At 36.6% G+C, this 25,755-nt stretch overlaps 1 protein-coding gene across 5 annotated transcripts in view; it reads right to left on the bottom strand.

Annotated features, from left to right (window-relative positions):
- Positions 1–25,755, bottom strand: part of NAA35 (N-alpha-acetyltransferase 35, NatC auxiliary subunit) — a 95,105-nt gene that overhangs the window by 34,053 nt on the left and 35,297 nt on the right. For all 5 annotated transcript variants that reach the window (XM_059924503.1, XM_059924502.1, XM_059924504.1 and 2 more), the window contains exons 7-11: positions 22,519–22,585; positions 22,396–22,439; positions 20,836–20,886; positions 20,082–20,165; positions 19,143–19,257 (exon numbers count right to left, since the gene is read on the bottom strand). In XM_059924503.1, coding sequence (XP_059780486.1) covers positions 19,143–19,257; positions 20,082–20,165; positions 20,836–20,886; positions 22,396–22,439; positions 22,519–22,585 — 361 coding nt within the window. The remainder of the gene's footprint in view (positions 1–19,142; positions 19,258–20,081; positions 20,166–20,835; positions 20,887–22,395; positions 22,440–22,518; positions 22,586–25,755) is intronic.

Here is a 25,755-nt window from a genome sequence, read left to right on the forward strand (position 1 = left end):
TCAATTTCTGAACTGCAGAATCAATTCACACTCAACTACATAGTAATGTAAAGCGGCAGAGGAAAACAGTCCCCATCCCATCCCCATGAGTTTGGAATGCATCTGGCACTGAGATGTAATTCCAGAAATTCACAATGAAAATAACATATCACAAGAGACCTGAGGGTGAGTTCCTCTCTCCCATTCTTTGTCCTCTGGTGATCTCACTTTTCACATTAGTACAAAGCTCCAAACTAAGTCTTTCTCAACTTGAAATTTCCTGCCACTTTTATAGAAAAAAATTCTGTACTCCAATGAAGTATGCATTGTCAGACTGACTCTATGGGAGCTATTTTACAAATCTAGAAATTGTAGGTAACTGATAAACATGAAATTCTGTTCTGTCTGGTAGAGATTCTACCGACATCTTCTATACTCTATAGAAAAAAGTTTTGCCTCCATTTATAATTTATTTCAATATTCCACTACTCCATATAAATGTGTGCTTTAAAACTTTTCATGTCTGGTTGTGTCACTGAATGAGTTTAACAAAATCCTTAACACATGTTCACTTTTATATCTGTATAAGAGTCATGGTTTTACCTTTGTCTGAAAATCATCTTTTAATACTCCCTATTCCCTAAGTACTATAAGATATAAGCAAGCACAGTGACTTACAAATATCATGTCCTTTTATGCCTCTTTGCTTATACAAACTATTCTCTCTACCTGTAAAACCTACCCCCTTGTTCTTAGCCTGAACTTGATATAGCTTGAATTCTCTCTCATCATTGGTCCCCCCAATGATGTATATACAATGTTCTTTGTATATACACTACTAGACTGTCTGTGTGGGATTACATCATTTGTCTCTCTCTCTGAGTTCTTTTGAAAGCAAGAACAGGGTTGGATCCCAAACACCAAATTCCTGGCTCATAACATGCACTGGATACTTGTTTGCTGAATGACAAGATATGCATGCTCAAAATAAAATGAAAGACTGCCACCACTATAATAATTTGAATTTCTGATTTATAATACTTCATTTAGAACTAAGGTAAAAGTAGTAGTAACGATGCTGTAAGAAGCTTCTTTACCATATTAACATGAATACATTTCAGACTTTAATGATAAATGCACAGAATCCAGATACTTAAATAGTCCATTACACTGATTTTCTCTGAAAGTATTCTAATATGCATGGAAAATTATTACCCAGGAATATGCATTTACTCTTAATACATCTATTTTTAGGCTTTAAACCACAAGTAGAAGATAAATACATAATAAGACACTCATGAAAATTTATATTACCATGGAAAGAAGTAAATATTAATGGGAAATGGATAACAAACACAATATATTCTGACTTCAATTTTATACAAACAAAAAAGTGCAATATAAAACAATATTACCTTTTGAAACTAACTCAGCTGTCCTGCACAGCTGATGTTTAGCAACATCCCTGACCTCGACCCACTACATACCAGTAGCAACCTCCTAATTGTAAAATAGATCCAGACATTGCCAGATGTCCCTGGGAAGCCCCAGTTGAGAAACACTGGTCTAGATGAACACAAGATGCAAGTATAATTCAGTGAGGGTAAGCTCAGGATGCCAGAGGAGCGTCTTACCCATGTAAAAATTAGGTGAAAGACTTCATAGAAGTGAAGTATAAGAAAAGACCTAAATGGGGACTCCCCTGATGGCACAGTGGTTAAGAATCCACCTGCCAATGCAGGGGACACAGGTTCAATCCCTGGTCCGGGAAGATCCCACATGCCGCGGAGCAGCTAAACCCGTGCGCCACAACTACTGAGGCTGTGTGCCACAACTACTGAAGCCCATGTGCCCTACAGCCCGCGCACCACAACTACTGAGCCCACATGCCACAACTACTGAAGACCATGTGCTCTAGGGCCCATGTGCCGCAACTACTGAGCCCATGTGCCTGCAACTACTGAAACCTGTGTGCCTACAGCTCGTGCTCTGCAACAAGAGAAGCCACCACAATGAGAAGGCCACGCACTGTAATGAAGAGTAGCCCCTGCTCGCCACAACTAGAGAAAGCCAGCACACAGCAACAAAGACCCAATGCAGCCAAAAATAATAAATTTTTTTAAAAAAGACCTAAATGATAAGTTAGTTAAAAGACAAAATATTAGTCAGGACAAAGTATTCCAAGAATATCAAAGGCCTGGAAGACAGATAATATGGCTCTTTTTCTTTTTCCCTTAGGGAGCTGCAATTTTCCAAGTCATAACTTCTCTGAACTCAAAAGTAAAAATAGATGCATATAAACAGAGTGGGGACAAAAATCCCTAGGCACAAACGTTAGAAGTCATCTACATGCTTCTCTCTATTCTCTACACACATTTAAATTTTCCCCCTACATTTTTCTGGACATAGTCCTTGTAAATGGTTAAGTGCTAAAGTGGTTCCTCGTAGCTATTTTTAAGTCTCAGCTGTTCTTGAATCTCATGCCTAAGGACTTTGTAACCATCCTATACAAGACATAGTAACTTGCCTAACTAGAAAAGAGCATAAGAACTGAGATATAATAAGAGATCAAAGCCGTTATTCAGGATATAGACGAGTTAAGGAGGAGTGGGGATAAAAGCCAGGCAGGAGTTTGCATTTGATTTCATGGCAACACAAACTACAAAAAGTTAAAGACAGCTTTACCACACAAGCCCTCCCAGAATAAACCGGTCTAACATTTTCCCACTAAATTTCATATATCTCTATCACACAATTTATCTCAGACTGTCTTATATTAAAATAACCTGAATAGCCCTTACTAAATGAGCCCAGAAAAGACGCTAATTCACATCACTTTCTACCCACTGTGTGTTATGCTCGGTAAAGATTTCCTGAATTAAACTGGATACAGATCAGACAACCTCTAGACTCTCTTCTGACTTTACAAGTCTGTAGGTGTACAAATATTATCTTGGTTTTCCAGTTAAAAATGCATAAAATTCTTCAATGACAAATAAAATGATTTTCCCTTCACACTAGCACTCTTTTAAGGATACAATAATAACATATAATTACTATATTCAAAATATTATGGCACATTGGTTTAGAGTGTTTTAGTTACTAAAGTTCTTGCTAGACAATTGACCTTCATTATCAATAGCAGAAAAGTATTACAAACAGCATAAGGTCCTTGGATAAAAGATTTATAGTAACAATGTGCTTTAATTTAACTTAACAAAGTAAGCTATTCTAAAATTAATTGGATGCCAAAATTAAAGATTTGGAAGTGTGTAAGTCAAAAGAGATAGAGACAGTATATCATTTTTGGACAATACATCTCTCCCAAGTTAGGCAGGCAATTTACAGTTAGACTTATTGAAATAAGTTTTAGATGCCCTGAAGTTGGAAGGAATTCTAGAAAACAATGCAGAAGCTGCTGAGGTTTTGTTATATTATACTACACTTCTTGGTTACTTGATTTCCCTCTATAAAATGTTATAAAATTATGCTACGTGAAAGAAGCCAGACACAAAAGGACAAATATTGTATGATCCTGCTTATATAAGGTACCTAGAGTAGTCAAACTCATAGAGACAGAAAGTAGAATGATGGTTGTCTGGGACTGGAGTAAGGGGAAATGGGGAGTTATTATTTAGTGAGTACAGAGTTTCAGTTTGGTAAGATGAAAACTTCTGGATATGGACAGTGGTGACAGTTTCACAACAATGTAAATGTATTTGATGCCACTGAATTTTACATTTAAAAATGGTTAAAATGGCAAATTTCATGTTATAAATATTTCAACACACACACAAGTTATAAAAAGGTATTTAACCACAACTGTTAACCTCAAAAAGCATAGTCTCAATGAATATTCTATCCTAATCACTGGTCAGAGTAAGTTATATAAGCAATATAATATGCATATAAATGAGATTACAGACACATCTACAAATTTTGGAGTTTCTTTGGTATGTATTTTTGAATAGGTATCCATGCAACAGATTTAAAAAATTTCAAATGCAACAAAAGGAGGTACAAAGAAAAGCAAATCTCCTGCTCACTTGTGACTAGTTCATCTCTTGAGAACTAACCACTACTACAAGCTTCTTCCATGTGTGGTTATTTATATATATATATTTTTTCAACTTTATTGAGGTATAGTATACATATTATACAATACAAATATTAAGTTTATAGTTCATCGTTTTGAAAAATATATACAACCATGTAACTACCATCCCAATCAACGTATACAACATTTTCATCTCCCCAAAAGGTTCCCTGTGCCCCTTACCAGCCAGTCACTCCCATGCCCAGCAACCATGGCACTGTTTTCTCCATGAATAAATCAGTTGTTCCTACTTTGATACAAAAAGAGTCACACAATTTGTACTCTTTTATATCTGACTCCTTTCAGCATAATGTTTCAATGATTTATCCATTATGTTGCGTGCATCAACATTCAATCTTTTCTACTGCTGAAAACCATTTCATTGTATGGATATACCACTGTTTGCCCATTCAAACAATGTTACTTTTGTAAACAAAACATCAACATTTTATACACACTGATCTGCTTTTCTGCATTATTTTTTAAGGTGGATTTTTCTTTTGAAACAATTTCAAACTTACAGTACAGTTGCAAGTGCAGTCAATACCGAATCACTCTCAAATACAATGAGAGTGTCGTTCCTATAAAGACATACCCTTATATATTCACGATTCAACAATCAGAATTAGGGAACTAACAATGACCAATTACTACCATCTAATGCTCAGACCTCATTCAAGTTTTGCACACTGTACCAATAATATGCTTCAAATCGACATCAGAATCACAAGTTGTATTTATTTTCATTGTCTCTCAGTCTCCTTCAATCTGGAGCAGTTCTTCTGCTTGGCTTCTATGAATAACTTTGACAACTTTGAAGAATAACACGCCCATAATTTTGTATACTGCCCTTCAATGTGGTTTTCCTGTTTCCTTGTGATTAGATTCAAATTATTAACCTTTGGATTATAAAAGAAGTGACATTATATTGTTCTAATTGCAACCCATCAGCAAAGTGGAGATTTTAACTAACTACTACTGGTGTTAACTTTGATCACTTGATTAAGTTGGTGTCTGCCAGGCTTCTTCACTATTGTTACCTTTTCCCTTTGTAGTTAATAAATATTTGGGGTGCAGGGGAAGGACACCTAAATATGCTCATTATCATCAAACTATCTACTCATTAATTCATTTATTTATATCACTATGGAACCATGGCTTCTTCTTTTATTCAATTGGTTATGATCTATCAGAATTATTTATTTTGATGCTCAAGTTGTCCCCAACCTGGACTGTGTGAAACAGCTGTGTTCAAGCTGTTTTCTGTGTTTAGTTGACCTGTCCCATCATTCTTTGAACATTTACTCACTTCCAGCTAATAAGACATTCCAGGCTCATCTTGTTCTTTCCCTGCCCTAGACCTGGAATCACCCATTCCTCCAAGATGTACTAGTTCCTTGTATTTTTTATATTTTTTTACAGTTTTATTGAGGTATAATTGACCATAAAATTGTAAGATATTTAAAGTGTACAATGTGATGATTTGATATATGTATAATTCTGAAAGGATTCCCCCCACTGAGTTAATTTAACACATCCATCACCTCACATATTTATTTTTTTCCTTTGATGAGAACATTTAAGTTCTACTCTTTGAGCAAATTTCAATTATACAGTTCAGTGTTATCAACTATAGTCACCATTTCATACATCATATCATCAGACCTTATTCATCTTCTAACCGAAGGTTTGTACCCTTTTACCAACCTCTCCTTATTTCCCTCAGCCTCTGGCAACCATGTTTCTACTGCTTCTATGAGTTAAACTTTATCTCTTTTAAATTCCACATATAAGTGATAACATGCAGTATTTGTTTTCCTCTGTCTGGCTTATTTCACTTAGCACAATGCCCTCCAGGTTCATCCATGTTGTCACAAACAAGAGGATTTCCCTCTGTTTAAAGGTTGATTAATATTCCAGCGTATATATATTGTATTTTCGTTATCCATTCATCCATCAATAGACACTTAGGTTGTTTCCATACCTTAGCTAGAGTGAATAAAGCTAGGAAAAGCATTAATTGAAAAAGCATGCCAATGGAAACCAAAAGAAGCATAGAAGTAGCTAAACTTATACCAGACTAAATAGACTTTAAGCCAAAGAATATAACAAAAGACAAAGAAAGTTATTACATAATAAAGCAGTCAATTCATCAAGAGGATACAACAAACGTAAATATTTATGCATCCAACACAGGAGCACAAAAATAAAGCCAATATTCAGAGCTCTAAAAAGGGAAATAATAATTCAATAATACCAGGAGACTTCAATATCCCATTTTCAACAATGGATAGATCATCCAGACAGAAAATCAGTAAAAAAAAAAAAAAAAAAAAAAAATTGGAATTTAACTACACATTATACCAGATGGAGCTAACAGACATATACGGAATGTTTCATCCAAGAGCAATAGAATACACATTCTTCTCAAAGGCACACTGAGGGACTTCCCTGGTGGCGCAGTGGGTAAGAATCCGCCTGCCAATGCAGGGGACACGGGTTCAAGCCCTGGTCCAGGAAGATCCCACATGTGCCACAACTACTGAGCCTGCGCTCTAGAGCCCATGAGCCACAACTACTGGAGCCCGCACGCTAGAGCCCGTGCTCCACAACAAGAGAAGCCACCGCAATGAGAAGCCCGTGCACCACAACAAAGAGCAGCCCCCGCTCACCACAACTAGAGAAAGCCCATGCGCAGCAACGAAGACCCAGCGCAGCCAAAGAATAATTTTTTTAAAAAGGCACATTGCACATTCTCCATAATAGAGCATATGATATGACACAAAACAACTCTTAACAAATTTAAGACTGAAAGCATACCAACTATCCCTTCTGACCACAATGGTATGAAACTACAACACAAGAAGAGGAAAGCTGGAATATCTACAAGTATGTGGAAACTAAACAACACACTCCTGAACAACCAATGGGTCAAAGAAGAAAACAAAGGAGAAATTTTTCTTAAATCTTGAAACAAATGAAAATTAAAAAAAAACAACATACAAAAAGCTATAGGATACTACAAATGCAGTTCTGAGAGGCAAGTTTATAGCGATAAATGCATATATTAAGAAATTAGATCTCAAATAACAACCTAACTTTACACCTCAATGAATTAGAAAAAGAACAAATTAAGCTCAAGTTAGCAGAAGGAAGGAAATGAAAGACCAGAGTAGAAATAAATGAGATAGAAAAAGAATAGAAGAGCAACAAAACTAAGTGCTAGTTTTCTGAAAAGATAAAATTGACAAACCTTTATCTACACTGTATGTCTTTTGATTGGAGAATTTAGCCCATTTACAATTAACATAAATATTGATAGGTATGGATTTACCATTTCCAGTCTGTTAATTGTTTCCTGGTTGTTTTGCAATTCCTTTGTTCCATTTTTCTTTCTCTTGCTCTCTTCCTTTATTATTTGATGATTTTCTGTACTGGTATGCTTCCTTTCCCTTTTACCTTTTGCATATCTACTACAGGCTTTTGCTTTGTGGATGCCATGAGCCTTGCATAAAACATATTTATAACAGTCTATCTGAAGCTGATAATAACTTCAAATGCATACAAAAGCTCCCTCCTCCCACATTTTATGGTTTTGACTTCACCATTTGCATCTTTTTATGCTGTGTATCCAATAACAAATGACTGTAGTTATAGTTTTTTAAATACTCTTTGTCTTTCAACATTCATACCAGAGATATAAATGGTCTACCTGCCACCATTACAATATTAGAATTATTTTGAATTTAGCTATAAATTTACCTTTACCAGTGAGTTTTATACTTGCACGTTTTCCTGTTACTAACTAGTGTCCTTTTGTTTCAAATGAAGAACTTCCTTTAACACTTCTTGTGAGGTCAGTCTAGTGGTGATGAACTCCTTCAGCTTGTCTGGAAATTTTTTCTTTCTTCCTTAATTCTTAAGGACAACTGCTGGATATTCTTGGTTAGCAGCTTTTTTGTTTTGTTTTCCCTCATTACTTTGAATATATGATCCCTCTCCCTTCCGGTCTGCAAGGTTTTTGTAGAAATAGCTACTGATAGTCTTATGGGGGTTCCCTTGTACACAACCAGTTGCTTTTCTTTTGCTGCTCTTAAGATTCTAACTTTTGACAATTGTCAAAAGCTTTTGTCTCTAACTTTTGACTAATTATAACGTGTTTGAGTGTGGGTCTCTTAGGATTCAACTTCTTTCGAACTCTCTGAGCTTCCTGGATCTGGACATCTGTCTCTTTCCCCAGGTTAGGGAAGTTTTCAGCCATTATTTCTTTGAATATGCTTTCTGCCCTGCTCCTCTCTCTTCTCCTCCTGGAACCCCTATCATGCATATATTGATCTTCTTGACGTTGTCCCACAAATCCCATAATCTTATCTCTTTTTTTCCTACTCTGTTTGAATGAATTCAACTGCCCTGTCAAGTTTGCTGACTCCTTCTTCCACTTGATCTAGTCTGCTGTTGAACCTCTCGATTTAATTTTTCAGTTCGTTTTTTGAATTCTTCGGCTCTGTGATTTCTCTTGTGTACTTTTTAATATTTACTATCTCCTTGTTGAAACTCTTATTTTGTTCATGCATTGCTTCTTAACCTTGGTGAGCATCTTTATAACTGTTGTTTTAAACTCTCAATCAGGTAAACCACTTATCTCCATGTCATTAAGATCTGTTTCTGGATATTTACCTTATTCCTTTGTTTGGAATATATTCCACTGTTTCTTCATTTTTCTTGACTCTCTGTTGGTTTCCATGCATTAGATAAAACAGTCACACCTTCCAGTCTTGACAGAGTGGTCTCATGTAGGAGACGAATATTGTCATATAAGAGATGGACCTCGTCAATCAGCCCAGACCAAGACCTTAGTTTTCTCTCAAAGTTTTGTGACCGTCCAAGCCTCCTCCTTTGCTCTTAGTGGCTCCCAGTAGTTGAGGGTGTGCCAAGACCCATCAGTGTCCGAAAGGGAAGGATCACAATCAGAACCTAGATGTACGCTGCTTGGAAGCTGGACCCTCAGGGAGCAGCTGGATAAGTATGTAGTTAAACTTCTTCCGGGGAGAAAGTGGGAAAAGGTTGTTTTTGCCTAATCCTTCTTTGCTGGACCTCGGTACACGGCCATGGGGAAGGGTTCTCCTGCACTCATTAACAACTATTTGTTTGATAAAGCCCTGTAAGACTCTTGAATGCAAATCCCATTGGCCACTAGAGCCAGATGACCTGGGGGCTCATCCCTCAGATGGCAGCTGCAAAAGCTTGGGCACCAGATGTGTGTACAAGCTTTTTTTGGGGAGACGCTGTCAACTGGGTTTTATTATTGGAGCAGGCTAATGGGGAGAAGGTGGGAGAGATGCCTGCTGGCTTCCCCTGTCTCTGGGGAAGATCTCAAGTGGCCCTTAGATGCCTGCTAAATTAGAAGCCCAGCATGCAGGCAGCAGCTTTTAAAGTACAGAGTTAAACCTATTTCAGGGAAAGACTGGAAGACGGGTGATTTCGTTTGCTCTCTGTGTGCTGAACCTTGGGGTGTAGAGCCAGTTAAGGAATGCTTCTTTGCTATAGTCTTCTGGAACTCATGAGTGGAAGCCCCTTTGGCTATCACCGCCAGGAGATCTGGGTCCCATGCTTCAGGCAGCAGCCACAAAAGCTGGGGTGCAAATGTATGTATAAACTTTTCCAGGCAGATGCCGGTGACTTGGAGTGGGCTGGAGGCAGAAGCCAGCCTTTTATGTATACAGATAAACCTCTTTCAAGAAAAGACTAGGAGATGGGCAATTTTGCCTGCTTCCTCCGAGCTGATCCCTGTGGGGACAGTCATAGCAAGTGACTGCATTCCCAATAGGAACTGCTCCTCTGGTTGGCATAGTCTTATAGGTCTCATGGACACAAGCCCCACTGGCTTTCAGAGCTAGGTGTTTTGGGAGCCTATCCCTCGGGAAGGAGTCAAAGTTGCGGTGCTAGATGTAGGCTCCAAATGCTTCACTCCTCAGATAGAACCTGAGAGTTGGGGGTCCGCTCCCAATTGTGTGGGGCTGTGTCAGGGGTGGGGTTTTTGACAAGTGTGTCTCAGCCTTTCCTACCGCCTTTGATGTGGGTATTTCCTCAACTGTCCCATGTGTATAAGTTGCTCAACTAGTTTCTGGATCGTTTTTAGAGGGAAGCGTTCCATGTGTAGGTATACATTCAGTGTGCCCATGGGAGGAAGGGGCGCTTCCTATGTCACCATCTTGGTTGACTCCCACCCCCGGTTCCTTTTAGCAGACAATCGTCTTTAGGAAGCAAGATCTAGATGTTAAGCGTGCTCACTGCTATGTGGACATAAAAGTAAGTATGTTTACATACATGCACATGCACATTCAAACATATGCATATTTACATGTACATTTATTTCTATATCAACCTATATATATTAGAAACTATGTACTATACCCATATCTTTAATTTCAATCCAACACCACAGAGTTCAATCTAGTTTTCTCCCTTTCTAGAAATTACTGTAAGTCAGTACCTCAAGTCTGAAAAAAGTGGCAAAGCATAATTAGCAATACATTTATATATATGATCAATTCCATTGTATGCAATCTATCTTTGTATTAGTTTCTAGGGCTGCTGTAACAAATTACCACAAATTGGGTGTTTTAAGACAGACATTTATTCTCTCACAGTTCTGGAGACCAGAAGTTTAACTTCAGTATCACTTAGCTGAAATGAAGGTACTGGCAGGGCTGCACTCCTGAAGGCTCTAAGGGAAAATCTGTTCCTTGCCTCTTCCAGTTTCTTGTGGCTACTGGAATTCCTTGGCTTACAGCTGCATCATGCCAACTTCTATCTCTGTCATCACATCACCTTCTCCTCTTCTGTGTGTGTCCAATCTCCCTCTGCCTCTCTTGTAAGAAGGACACTTAGGATGATATTTAGGGCCCATCCAGATAATCCAAAATTATCTCCTCATGGGAAGAGTCTTACTTAATCACATCTGGAAAGATCTTTTTTTTCCCAAATAAGGTAATAATTACAGGTTCTGAGAATTAGGACCGTAATATCTTTGGGGCTATCATTCAGCCCATTATAATCTCCTATCACTGACACCCACCTCCCCCTTAGTCCTGATCTCCACGTCCTTTACAATTTTTCAGCAATGCTTAGCATACTTTTTGGTATTTTTAATTAGGTCTTCACTTTCAGGATTTTTCTCTCCTTCTTTCCTGAACTCTGCCTGCTCACCTGTACTCTGTTATTCATTATTTCTTCCTTTGGTCCTAATATTTCTGTTTCATGCTTTTGTTTCATAGAGGTTATTTATTTTATTTTTTTTGATTTATTTATGGCTGTGTTGGGTCTTCGTTTCTGTGCGAGGGCTTTCTCTAGTTGTGGCAAGCGGGGACCACTCTTCATCGCGGTGCACGGGCCTCTCACCATCGCGGGCTCTCTTGTTGCGGAGCACAGGCTCCAGATGCGCAGGCTCAGTAATTGTGGCTCACGGGCCCAGCTGCTCTGCGGCATGTGGGATCCTCCCAGACCAGGGCTCGAACCCGTGTCCCCTGCATTAGCAGGCAGATTCTCAACCACTGCGCCCCCAGGGAAGCCCCACAGAGGTTATTTTTTAATGAATTTTTTGAAATCTCGAAAAAGAATGTTTCTGATCTGTTTTTCATCTGCCTCTGCCTTTTGTTTTTGTTCATTAATTTCCTCGAATATTGGTGTGTAAATACTACTGTGCAGTTTCTTTTTTATTATTAAATCATTCAGTGAATGCTTTCTGAGCCAGTTATTTGAGTGTGGTGTTAGAATAGCTCTCTAGACTATCAGGAAGCCTCACTGACTTGCAGTTAAGCCACATGTGATATGCCTGTGTGAGTATGCAAGAGAAGTTACCTTTCTATTTCCTTTACTGACAAAGATTACCATTCACTAAGCTGCTAACATCTATAGCATCTCCTCTCTCTTATATGAGTAACGAAAACAACATTTTTGCGTGGTTTGTGGGAGAGCCCCACCTCCTCTGCCTCTCCAGGATATTAATCAGGTAGGTTCCCACAGCCAGCCTGTGTGCCCCACTCTTAGCTGTTATTCCAAAGGAATCCCTAGTTTTGTCCCTCAGATCATGCCAACTACTTTGGGGAACACTGTGCTTTTGATGGTTTACTTCTTCTGTTTATACCAGGAAAATCTTGGAATCCATTCTCAATGTTCTCCCTCATCTGGGTCCTACTGTTACAGTGTTTGGCTACCTTTTTTTTTTTTTTTAAGGTTATAAAGGTTTCCTATTTTTTAAGAAGTTGAGAGGATTCTGTTTCTCATATTCCTTATAGTTTTCAATTGGTTGTGGACAAGAGAAGCAAGTAGCAGAAATATCTTTAACTCCAAAAACCAGAAGTCCTCTAGATTACACATATCCCTCACATGTGTGAGGATGTCTGTTTATTTTTTGGAAAAAGAAAATGTTTTAAAAGAGTAAAACCACCTCAAGTTCCTGGCACTAGTACATCATGACATAGGCCTCTCTAATGGGTGGTGATTTTAAAATGAAGTCAGTTCCCACCTCTCCTGTGCACTGCCAAACCAGCATATGAAGTTGACTGGGTTGAGGCAGCATAATTTCTGCTTTAGCACCAAGTACAGCCCTCAGGAGGTTAAAGGTGCAATACTACCAGACAATAAACCATCATAATTCTAAACTATATTTTAATCTACTTTTAAGTCACATTAACTTTTAATTTAGTTTCTTTTACTCAGTCATAAATGCATACCACTTGAGAATCAAATAGCCAAACAAGGTTTTTATTAAAACTAACAATCTTCTGCCCACCCTCTCCTGCCAATTCCATTATTTCCTCTCTTCCCAGAGGCAATGTCTTCCACTTCTTCTTAGCTCTTTTGGTATTTACCTACATATCACCAAATAACAAGCTTATAGTGTTACTTACTTCATATTTTTTCAGTTTTACACATTATCTGACTTAATCCAGCTTCAAAAGGAGAGGATATGTGTAAAAAGAGATAATGGAAAAAATACGAAGTAGCACTATAAGCACATATAAATTATATGCATATATACATTTCTGTCCTCTCACCTCCAACACAGTTAGATCAAAATTTTGATTATTATCAATGTTCAGCACCATTACGATTAAGCAAATTACATTCATATTTGGGCCATGGATAACTTTTGCAAACATGGAAATAAGTTTTACTTTCATATATATTCTGAAGTTAATCACTTCTTACTTTTTGTTTGCTTTGTTTGTATGTACTTAACACTTTAATTCGACCCCAAATCCTTTGCCAATTCTCTAAATCTCTTTTTTCTACATTAAAGAGAACAGCTATTGTATCAATTTCATTGGTGACAACAGATCTTGTATCTACTTTGAGCCATCTACCCTCAAGCCTTGTGACTTTCTTCAATCTGGACTTGTCCTCCATGTATTATGCTCAGATATATAGTATCTTATGATCTTGCTGCACTATCACCCTACGATTTCCTTCGTTATTCTCTTATGCTGGATTCTTATATTCCTTAAACTCCATGCTTTCCTTTACCTTGATTTACTCCCTTGTTTTAATGGAGCACATTCCAGTAGCCTTGAAAAACTTTTGGGAAGATTAATTTTGCAAGATTTTCAATACCTGAAATTATCTTTCTTCACAATTAAATGATAGTTTTGGAAAAGGATTCAAGATTAGAAACCATTTCCCCCCAAATTCTGAAAACACTGGTCCACTGCTTTTCTTTTAATCACAACTCTACTGAGATACAATTAACACACCATATAATTCATCTATTAAAAGTGTACAACATAATAGTTTTTTAGTATATTCAGAGTTGTAAAACCACCACCACCATGAAAAACAGAACATTTTCATCACCCCAAGAAAAAACTCCATATACGTTAGCAGTCCTCCTTCTTCCCACCCTCCTCCAGTCCTAGGCAACCACTGATCTACTTTATGTCTCCCTGGATTTGCCTACTCTGGATGTTTTATATAAATGAAAATCATATATGATCTTTTGTGACTGGCTTTTTCTACTTAGCATGTTTTCAAGGTCCATCCATGTTGTAGCAGATATTAGTACTTCATTTAATTGCCAAATGCTACTCCATTGCATGGATGCACAACATTTATCCGCTCATCTGCTGACAGACATCTGGGTTGTTTCCAACAACCTTTTGGCTATCATGAATAATAGAGCTGTTGAGCATTACTGTACAACATTTTGTGTAGACATGTTTCCATTTCTCTTGGGTGTATATATACTAATATTAGAATGGCTGCGTCATGTGATAAATCTACATTATACCTTTTGAGACACTGCAAGATTGTTTTCCAAAGTAGTTGCATTATTTTATACTTCCACCAGCAGTGTATGAAGGTTCCAGTTTCTCCATAACCTCACCAACACTTGTTACTATCTGTCTTTTTGATTACAGCCATCTAGTGGTTGGGAAGTGGTATCTTTTCATTTTGATTTGCATTTCCCATGGCACGTCTATTTTTTCACATGCTTATTGGCCATCTGTAAATCTTATTCAGAGAAATGTCTAATTTATATAGATCCCTTGCCTATTTTTTCATTGACTTAATTTTTCTTTTTATTGATTCTTAAGGTTTATGTCTAGGTTTTAGAGTTTCATATTTTTAGTTCTTACATTTATGTCACTGATCCATTTTGAGTTCATTTTTGTTTATGATGTGAAGAGGGGTGGGGGAGGGTAACAAACTTTATTCTTTTGCATGTGGTTATCCAATTGTCCCAGTGTCATTTGTTGAAAATACTTTTCTTTTCCCATTGAATTGTCTTGGCACTCATGTGAAATATCATCTGACCACAAACATGAGGGATCATTTTTGGATTTTCAATTTTAGTCCACTAATCTATGTCTACCTTTATGCTAGTTCCAAACTCTCTTGATTAATGTAGCACTGTAGTAAGTTTTAAAATGAAGAAGTGTGACTACTTCAACTTTGTTCTTTGCTCCACTAATTTCTAGCTTCCATTCCTGTTGTTGAAAAGTTTGATTACATTCCGTCTTGATTCTGTGTGTGCAACTTGCTTTTCTCTTTCAAATCTCTTAGGATCTTCTACTTTTCCCCACTATTCTGAAATTTCATGATGATATGCCTCGATAGAAGTCTACTTTCATCCTAATTGTGCTGGGTAACTCTTTACTGGCCCTCTTAACCTGGGTATTTGCTTCATTTCCTTCCAGGAAATCTTCTTAAATGATCAAATGATTTTTTTTTTTTGCTTCTATTTTCTTATCTCTATTTCTGGAAAAACTTTTATTAATTTATCCTTCATTTATCTTGTTTATTATTTATCTTTATTAGACAATGGACCTTCTGGACTGATCCTATTGTATTTTTACTTTTTTCCTCCTTATTTTTAACGTGTTCATTTTTATTCTACTTTCTCTAAGATTTCCTCAACTTTATGTTCTATATTTTCTATTTTTTTAAATGATTTCTGCTCTTACATTGTGAACCTCAAATATATTCTTTTTTCCCTTTTTTTAAATAACATCCTATTTTTGTTTTACATACGCATTGATTTTTTTTTTCATTTTTTTAAAGGTTTTTGTTTGCTTGCCTGTTTTGGTCTTTTTTATAGGCTAGACATTTCACCCATGACTATATACTCGGGCTTGAAACTAAAGGACCAAAAATCTCATTAAGAGCTCTATGAATTAGGTTAGGCTTTTCTACCAAACCATTTTATCAGGAGAACTGCTAATACCAATAAATTTAGATTTTGCTGATGTTTTTCTCCATCTCTTGGGTTTGCCAGATTTCCCTAAGAGTCTTCCAAATTCTTAGGTGAAGTGCAATAGCCAGGCTGCACTGTTTTGGAAGCTGAGTAGGGGGGAAAAAACAGCTAGAGCTTGATGTGGTGTGCAGGAAAGGGGAGAACAGGTGTTACAATAAGTACTTAAATTACCACTTAGCTCCCCATAATGTGTACCATTCAACAGTGTCTGGTATCTTCTCAGTTCAGAATCTCTCTGCTCCCCTATTCCAGAGAATAAACTTTTAGTATTCTGAGGCTCAGGAATGTTACCATGGAGAAAATGGGGAGGAAATCTCTGTTTCTAAACAGTTTTTAACCAGTTCTCATCACCATAATTCTCATCCTCATTTTTAGAGGTACCTGGTATACTAAAAATGAGGCCCTTCAGAGGATCTGCAGTATAAACTGGACTGTATCTTGACTTTCCCTATCAGTGGCTAAGAACTCAGTTACTTGTGGACAGACAGCTCAATGTCCTTCTGTTTTCCAGCTTTTAAAATTCTGTTACTATTGTCTTCTTTTCCTTTTCCTCGTTATTGATTATACCTATTTTTTTAAAAAATCCAAACACTTACCACTGTTTCATTAAGGTTTCAGAAGGTAAATGCATGTCTTTAATCTACCACTTGAATCAGACGCCTTTTAATTTTTTTCAAAAGGATGACAAGGCTCTTTCTGTTTTTGTTGTTTTGTCTGTGCTGCACAGCTTGTGGGATCTTAGCTCCCCAACCAGGGACTGAACCCGTGCCTTGAAGCAGTGAAAGCACAGAGTCCTAACCATTGGACTGCCAGGGAATTCTCCAAGGCCTCTTGAAACTGAATGTCAAATTTGGAGATACACTTCAAAAGTACCTACCAATTTCAGGCAACATAAGTTTAATTAAATTTTTCATTTCCATTAGCAACTGTTAAAGATACTTGCATTCTAAAGAGTAAACCAAGCCTAATCTACAGACAACTATAAAAGAATATGGGAAAGAGAAATAAATTTTGACAAGTAGAACATGGAAAATCTCATTGGAGGAAATGATCTGAACATTATTTTGAAGCATTCCACAGACATATAAAAAGAAGCACAGAATTCACAAGCAATACAACAGCATAAGCAAACATGAGGAGCAACATGTGCTTCACTGGATCCTCTTCTTGTTTTTTCAACAAAGTTCTAACTCAAGGTCCTGAACTCAGCAAGCCCTGAGCAACCATATCCACTCCTTCAATTTCAATTAGCACTTAACATGAAAATAACTCCAAAACCTGCTCTTCCATCCATTTTCCAGAGCAAAATATTTACTTTGCCGGTGGACTGTTCCATGTCACCGCGTCAAAAAATCCCATTCGTCATACCTGAGCTGCCTTCCTTAAGCATCTCCTGTTCCCAAACCATTTCTGCCTCCTTCATCTTCAACACATCACATCCACCGAGTAAACCGACCAGCAAGTAATCCTTGAATCAAGTTTGATTCTTCCTACTTTCTCCCTTTATACCACTGTTTCCAAGTTCCCACTGATTAAGTAGCTTTTCAATGAGAAGCTAAAATTAATGCTCAGCAATTTCAAGCTTTACACAGTCATTTTGTCACTAGCTGCAGTTGTACTAATATTAAGAAGGCAAAATGAATAACCTGAGACCAAAACTAATCTACACTATTGCTTTAATCACCATTTTCTTAGAATAAACATTGCTGGGAAGGCATTCACTTTTTTTTTTATTATAGAACTGTTTAGCTTCATGCTTCAGTTGGATAATTACAAAGTTAAATTAAGTGAGTTAAACAGTGTTTAACTAAGCACAGAGTGAGTACTCCCTAAATTTAAAACTTCACTTGCTTAGTTTATTCAAACCAACTTTATGCAAACCATCTTCCTAAAGCTTACTCATGAACAACCCATAAAATCAGAGAAACAGTTGAGAATATACACACAGGTTTGTTTGTTTGTTTGTTTATTTTTAAGTGCTGACTGATCTGAACTACAGGGAAGCCACAAACCACATGGGCAACTAATGTTCCCATGGCAATTATTATCCTCAGTTATATACAAGAACAGCCCACAGTAGTCAGGATATGGCAAAAGGAGCATCAGAATAGAGTCATCTGAAAGACTCGTGTTTTGCATCATAATACCCTATTGATACATAACCAACCAAACAAATTACTTGGAAGTAATGTATTTTACAGTGGTTTCCATAAAGTATTCTTGCACTAGATTTCAAAGTATTGACGAGTTGTAGGTATGTTTACCTCTCTGTAAACATGTACTAGATAGCTTGCTATGCATAAAAACCTTTTTCTTTTTAAGGTCCCATGGTTACAGAATGTCACCTAGTCAATCATCTAATAGTCACTTATCTTTCTCTCTCCTGGAGAAAAAGAAAATGGTAATGAATTAATAATGAATTTATAAGTTCAGTATAATTATTATCCATAAAGATAATACTGATTTCCTAAACCAAATTACCTTTTGGACTGCTCCACTACCTAACCTTTGAGTAAGAAAAAAAATTCATGGGAAGGGGAATACCACAACTTCTGTCCCTAAAAGGAGGGGAAAGGATGAAAAAGGAAAGGAGTGTGAATCAATAAAACTGGACTTCCTGGTCAGAGGACTAACAACTGTGAAAAACTAATTTTAAAATACAAATATCATCTCATTTTAATGGTTTTAAGGATAACCAAAATTGCTACACATTACTAAAATGTTAACTCAGTCAGGGCTTTTACAATAAAGGTACACTATGCCTTTTATTTTTAAGGCTTAATTCATAAATAAAATCTACTGCCTGTCAACAACGTGCCAAGCACTGTAGAGACCACGCAAAGTTAGACTCTGGCCTAACAGTACTAAAAATCTCATGGAAAGACAAAAGGTAAACTATAATATGATATACTAAAAAAATGTAACAAAGGCATGTATGAATGCAATGAGGCCACAGAGGGAATACCTAGGCCTGCCTGGTGGAGTCAGGGAAGACTGTGTAACGGAGCTGATGATCTCTCAAAGGAGTAAAGGGAAGAGGTGATTAAAAAAGAATGATTTACTGCTGACATCACTGAGTGATTACGAGACAGAGTAAAGATTCAGAACCCAAACAGTAAGATACAGGAGATGGCCAACTGGTCTAGAAAAAATTTAAAAAGAAGGTACCATAAACACTCTATATAAGTCTATGGAGCAAAACATACCAAAGTCTACATAGACTGACTTAACGGATATTTTAGAACAAACCAAACACTATATACGCTGGATGGGAAAGAACAAAAAAAGAGTAGGAGCAAAACAGACAATTACCTCCTTTTGTAGTATCATTCTGGGCCTGGATGCCATGATGCAATGAATTATGAATGGCAGAAAGAAGATCTGCTGCTTGAACCATCAATTTTTGAGCTTCTGCAACAGCACTGGTCTAGCAAATAAATCACCAAAAACATTCTTACATATTCTTTCACTGAAAGATATACATTAAATAGGAAAATCCTATAAACAATAATGAAATTAAATGCTTGCTGTAATGACATTGGTTTTCACAAACTATTCACTTAATATAGGATGCCCAGATCCTGTTAGGATAGAAATAATTTTTTTACCCATATCTATACATTATAGGAGCCATTAAAGAACAATAGGAAACATTTCTGGTTTATTCTACTAATCTCATGTTTAAAAAAAAAAAAGAGAGATGCAATCAACTAGAAAATGGGAAACTGCAACATTCCTACTAAGTCACTCATCAAGGTGAAATTTAAAAAAAAGAACAGAATTACAGAAGTTAGTAAAGGTTGGATCTCTGCTTACCACTTATTAACTATTCACAAATTAGTCTGTAATTTACTTCGAGTTAATGCAATATACACACAAAAATATTCACCATCTATTCCACACAAATCTAAGTTAATTATTTAACTGAATGAAAGAGGCCTACTTAAAATTCTCATTTTTAATTTCTCCAATTCACAATAACTACCCAGAAGCAATTTCAGCTTCTATTATTTTATCCACTAATACATAATACGTTATTTTTATATCAACAACAGACATGGACATGTTATGGAACAGAATGTAAAATTCATGTGACTTTTGGAGAAAATCAGGGATACTCTGATGTAAACACACCAAATGCTGAGTGCTGTATATGTGTGCGTATACATTTCAATAAAAAGTCTCAGAACTACCAAAATAAAGCATTCCATCGAAAACAGAAACACTAAAATTTATAGTAAATACCCTTACCTCTTTCTTAGTGAAGGCTATAAGCACTGTCAATAACACTCGAGTAAATTTCACTCTGCTGAATACTGCTAAACACTGTTGGTGCTAAAAAAACAAGAAAGGACTAAAAGTTAAAAGATGCAAAGTCTGTCAAAGAAATTTCATTTTAAAATATAGTATTTTAAGTCCTAAATCTCAGTGTTAATAACTTACTATTGAATACATTACAAACACCTTCACTTATAGTCTTTTAAATGTCTGAAAAATGAGCTTCAGGAAACATAATAAAACAAAGCCTATTTTACTGAAATAGAAATACATAATAAAGCTTATGTATCAAGAGGACTGATTTTTCCCTAAGTCAGGAGTTACACTATTATTTCAAAACTGATTTAATTAGCATTTTTAAAAGGACTGATAAAAAGGTGCTTTAAGCAGAGTCAGAAAATTTAGGATCTTAACAAAGGTTTGACAACTTTTGATACTGTGTAAGTTCTTGAATTCTGCCAACTTTTGGTGGATCATCTGTAAAAAAAAAAAAAAAAATCATTTTTTTCTTCCTACCTCGTAGGAATATTGAAGAGCTTTGAAATCATGTATTTGAAAGAGCTGTATTAAAATTCTATCAAAATAAATACAAGGGAAATAAACTCCCTTGCAACGTCCAATTTATAAAGAAATACCTTAAAAAGGGTTTCCATAAGTTATAACGTACTTCATAAAACTACAACATTAACTTCTCTGATATTATCTACCAGAAAATAAGTTCAATTACTTCTAGTTCAACTTCTGGATCTCTTTCTTCTCCCTGTCGACTTCGAGTACTCTAAAATTTTAAAAAAGGTATATTAAAACACACACAAACCTGTAAAAGCATTAGATTACAATTATACAAGGTAAAGCAATAAATTAATTTATTGAGTATATGCAAGAATCTATTTGAAGAAAAATATTTGGAAGAAAAAAGCTGTATCAATTATTTATTTTCCTATTAATACTATGTACAGAAAGTTCATCTTGATATAAATTATAAAGATCACACAAAAGAATACAGTATTAAAAACAGCAAAAGCAAAACAATGAAAAACATAAGCAGAAGCACATGGTATATAGTACTTCCTGCTTTTAAAAAATCTATTGGGGCTTCCCTGGTGGCGCAGTGATTGAGAATCTGCCTGCCAATGCAGGGGACACGGGTTCGAGCCCTGGTCTGGGAAGATCCCACATGCCGTGGAGCAACTGGGCCCGTGAGCCACAATTACTGAGCCTGTGCGTCTGGAGCCTGTGCTCCGCAACAAGAGAGCCCGCGATAGTGAGAGGCCCGTGCACCGCGATGAAGAGTGGTCCCCGCTTGCCACAACTAGAGAAAGCCCTCGCACAGAAATGAAGACCCAACACAGCCATAAATAAATAAATTAATTAAAAAAAAAAATCTATTAACTGAAATTCCTGATGCTCTCCAAACTAACCCTGTTAGAAAAAAAAGTAACCTTTACAAAATCACATCATAAAGTCACATGGTAAATACTGATCAGTTCTACACTAAAATGCAAAACATCTTGTTAATACATGTGTTACATATGGTTGACTATTCTGACAAAATTCCAAGGCAGTACCACAGGAAGATCTGGTAGATCGGGGTTCTAGCCCTGGAGCTGCCACTTACTAATGGCATGTCCTTAATAAGACTCAAGACAGGTTACTTAACTCTTTTCAGCTGTATTTTCTTCATCTAAAAGTACATTTTATTGCCTAATGCTCTGAATAACTGTAAATATCCAATAAGACAATAATGTAAAATTGTTTTGACAACCATGCTGTGTTATACAGGTATAAAAAAACAGTAGAAATGTAACTTTTTTTCATTTTTAATTTCTATGAGAACAAAATCATCAGGATCATCTGGCCAAAGGATGTCATTCAAAGAAGGCTTTTATCAGATTTGAGGAACTTCCATTTACTGAGCTCTTCTGCTATGTTCTAGACACTGCCTTAACTATTAATGATACAAAGGTGAAGAATGTAGTCCTTACCTTTGAGGAATTTAAAATTCTAGAATCTTATGCTATTCTTAAAATAGCATACTAAAATTTTAAAACACTGGCAAAAAATTGAAAAAATTTGAAAGGGTTAAATTTTCAACACTTGAAAGTAACACTAATTCACCAGAAACCCCTCTAGCAGTGTTCTAATTCATTACCAAAAAAAGGTACGGCATATATAAAGAAAGTTGGTGGTCCTACCTACACTAGCTATTTGTAATTAGCCAAAGTTAACCTGACATTTAGAAGAATATAAATATCCTATACCAAAGAAAAGAGAAAAAAATACATACCTTTACTCTTCTTTGCATGTCATCCTCCACATCTTTTAGCATGCCTAGAAAGAGAGACAATGATTTTAAAAGGAAACAAATCCAAATGTAAAATTTGTGAATTATATTTATAAATGGTTTTACCTGTAACTCGAAGATCTGTCACACTGTTGGCCATTTTAAATCCATAAGTCATTGACTGAAAATCTTCCTATACAGAAAAGCAATAATTAGGCCCTTGAATAGTAGCAAAACCTTTCATTATATTTCTCTTAGAAAATCACTATTTGCTAATAAGAAAACAGTAATGGAATGTCACCCGAAATATTGCTATCATACATCCAAGCTTTCTTTACAGGCATACCATTAAAACACCACATTCTAATGTTGTCTCTGTCCCCTTAATTTCAATTGCTGTCCTTAGGCTATTTAAGCATACTTGCATTTAATATGTTCATTTGCAAAATAATGCTTATGATAATATCACAAATAATTCCCACTTACAAAGAATTCTCACATTCACAGGTAAACAGTAAATATGTAATAATTACTATTTGCAAAATTTAAACAAGACTCTTCAAAACTTATTATGTCATTTTACACACTGTTAGGCTAAAAGGTTAAGTCTTCTCAAAGAGAATTACTCAGTGACAGCAAAACCACATTCCCGCTTCTGCCCATTGTAAAGAAAAAAAATGATTTATCATACATGGATTCCCACTCTCAAAATCGTTTAAAACACTGATGAGATATTAGCAAATTAAGTGGTTTAATGGATTCACTATGAAGAGTTTAATAATATCTGGCTGATTTCAGCTAAGCAGTTAGAAGCTCTATTAAAGGAGTGTTTCTGCCACATTACGATTCTTATAAAAATGTATATAAAAGCCTAACATAATGAAATAACAGATATTCATAGCAGTGGCCAGAACTATAGTGAAATTTCTGGACTCTTAAAAACATCAGTAAGCATGCAATTCACGTCAGGTACTATATCTGACAAACAGAAGTACAAACAATGTCTCTAGTCTCAAAGAACTCAGGAGAATTGTATGCCTCACAGGATTGGGTCTTTCAAAAGTCTCAGGTTGTACTACAGAGCTATAAACTTATCCTCCAGATGAAGTTTATACTCTATCTCTACTTGGACATCAAACAGGATTCTCAAATTATACATGTCTAAATAGGAACTCTCCTAGTGTTTACCACATTGCTAAAAGGCACCCCCATCCCTTTACTCAGGCTGAAAACCTGCATTTCAAGTCATCTTGTTTTCCCCAAACCCATATCAGATCCATCAGAAAACACTGTAGGATCTATTTTCAAATTCTAATCACCAAGTCTGACTCCTTTCACAGCTTTCTCCAGTTCAAGGATCCACCATCTCTCACTTCTATAACTGTCTCCAGACAGGTCCCCCACATTCCACAACTGTCTGCTATATAATTTATTCACCACCAAAAGCCAAAGAGATTGTTTTAAGATAAGCCATTTCATGTCACTTTCTACTCAAAACCTTTCAGGAATTTCCCTCCTCACAGTAAAATTCCAAATTCCCCCATGGCCTCTAAGGCACTCCATCATGTGGCCCTGGTCTCCCTCTCCAACCCCATTTCCTACCTACCACTCATCTCCATGTTCACTGCACTGCAATCACACAGGTCTTCTTGTTGTCCTTCAAGCATATCAAACACATACTCTTCTCAGGACCTCTGTACCCGCTGAACCCCCCTCCCCAAACTGATTTTCTTGAAAAGATTTACAAAGCTCCATCCCTTACTATATTTCAGCCTCTGTTTCAATGTCAATTTCTCATACGAGGGTTTACCCTGTGCATTCTCTCTAAAATAGCACCCTCCACAACTTTATATCCCCTTCCCCTACTTTACTTTTCTTCACAGAACTTGTCACCACCTGACATTATATATGTAATTTGTTTACTTACACATTGACTATTTGTCCCAAGGAATGCATAATCTCTGAGCTCAGGGCTTTGTTGTATTCATGCTTTATCTCTAGGGCTTAGAATAGTGCTTGGCACAGAGTACTGTTCAAACCTATTTGTTGAAGGATTGATGAGCTACTTCAGGGCAGGGGCCATTTGGCCGTTAACCTTACTAAGAACATCAGGCTGTTTACAAGTTATACTGAGGAGTGGTGGAGACTGTGGCAAATGAGAGAACATACATGTCATCTAAAGGAAGTAGGCCGCTGCTTACCCTCTTGGGGCCATGAATGAATACAGCACTAGTTTGGTACGGTCTCCTAGGTTTTCAGAAAAACCTAATTTAATGTAAAATCATCAGATTTTTTAATGTTACCAAGTTTTAAAAAATTAAGTAGCCCAACACTGTGTAGAAAAAAGAAAATGGGGGAAAAAAACCCAACCTGTAAGCCCTATCTGTGGACCCTTAAGTTTGCCAAGAAGAGTCTAAGGAAAAGCATTCATCTGGGAGACTATCACAGGTCTGTGTAATACAAACCTCAGTAACAAGAACTTAATCTAAGTCATTGGAGGTCTGAAGCAGAAGAGTTATGTCAACAGATGCTGCCATTAAAATATCACTACTGAAACTGTGGACTTGAGGAGGACAAAAATCAAAGTAAACCCAGAGAGACCAGATACTGGATACCACCCAACAGTCCAAGCAGCAGCTGATGGTGAATGGGACTGATATGATAACCAGAAATGATGAGAAGTTGTTGAAATCAGGATATATTTAAAAGGTAAAGCCAACATGATGTGCTGAAGAACTGAATATGAGGTAAACTGTAGTACAATCAAGGGTTTTGCAGTCTGAGCAACTGGTAAATTATGATGCCATTTACTCAGATGGGGCAGTCTGGGAGGAGCAGGTTTAAGGGCAGAAATGGAGTACAATTTTAACTATATTAAGTTTGTAATTCCTTTGGTCATCCAAGGGAAGATTTCAGGAAGGCACCTGCTTGAGTCTGAAAGTCAGAGGAGGAAATCAGGATTAGAGATATCAATTTGGACTTCATCAGCTTATAGTTGGTATTAAAAGCCACAGAACTAGAGGAAATCAACCCAGGGAGAGCCCAAGAGAACTGGAGATCTACCGGAGCAAGCACAGGAAATGGACTAACCAGTGAGAAAGAAAGAAATCCAACAGATTGTCAAAATAGGAAGAAGAAAGTATTTCAAAAAGTGGTCAGTTGAGTCTAATGAAGCCAACAGGCTGAAGAGGGAGGAGTGAGAACATTGGATTTAGCAAGACGGGTATCATTAAGGACCTTGCTAAGACCAGTTTCTGTGTAGTGGTAGAAGAATGTCCAATTGGTGTGGGTGAGAAGAGAACGAAAGAGAAAGTAAAATAAATCAATATTAACAGCTCATTCAAGGAGTTTTTGGTACATATA

The sequence above is a fragment of the Balaenoptera ricei genome, chromosome 6 (assembly GCF_028023285.1).
Source record: "Balaenoptera ricei isolate mBalRic1 chromosome 6, mBalRic1.hap2, whole genome shotgun sequence".
In the NCBI taxonomy this organism is placed as follows: Eukaryota; Metazoa; Chordata; class Mammalia; order Artiodactyla; family Balaenopteridae; genus Balaenoptera; species Balaenoptera ricei.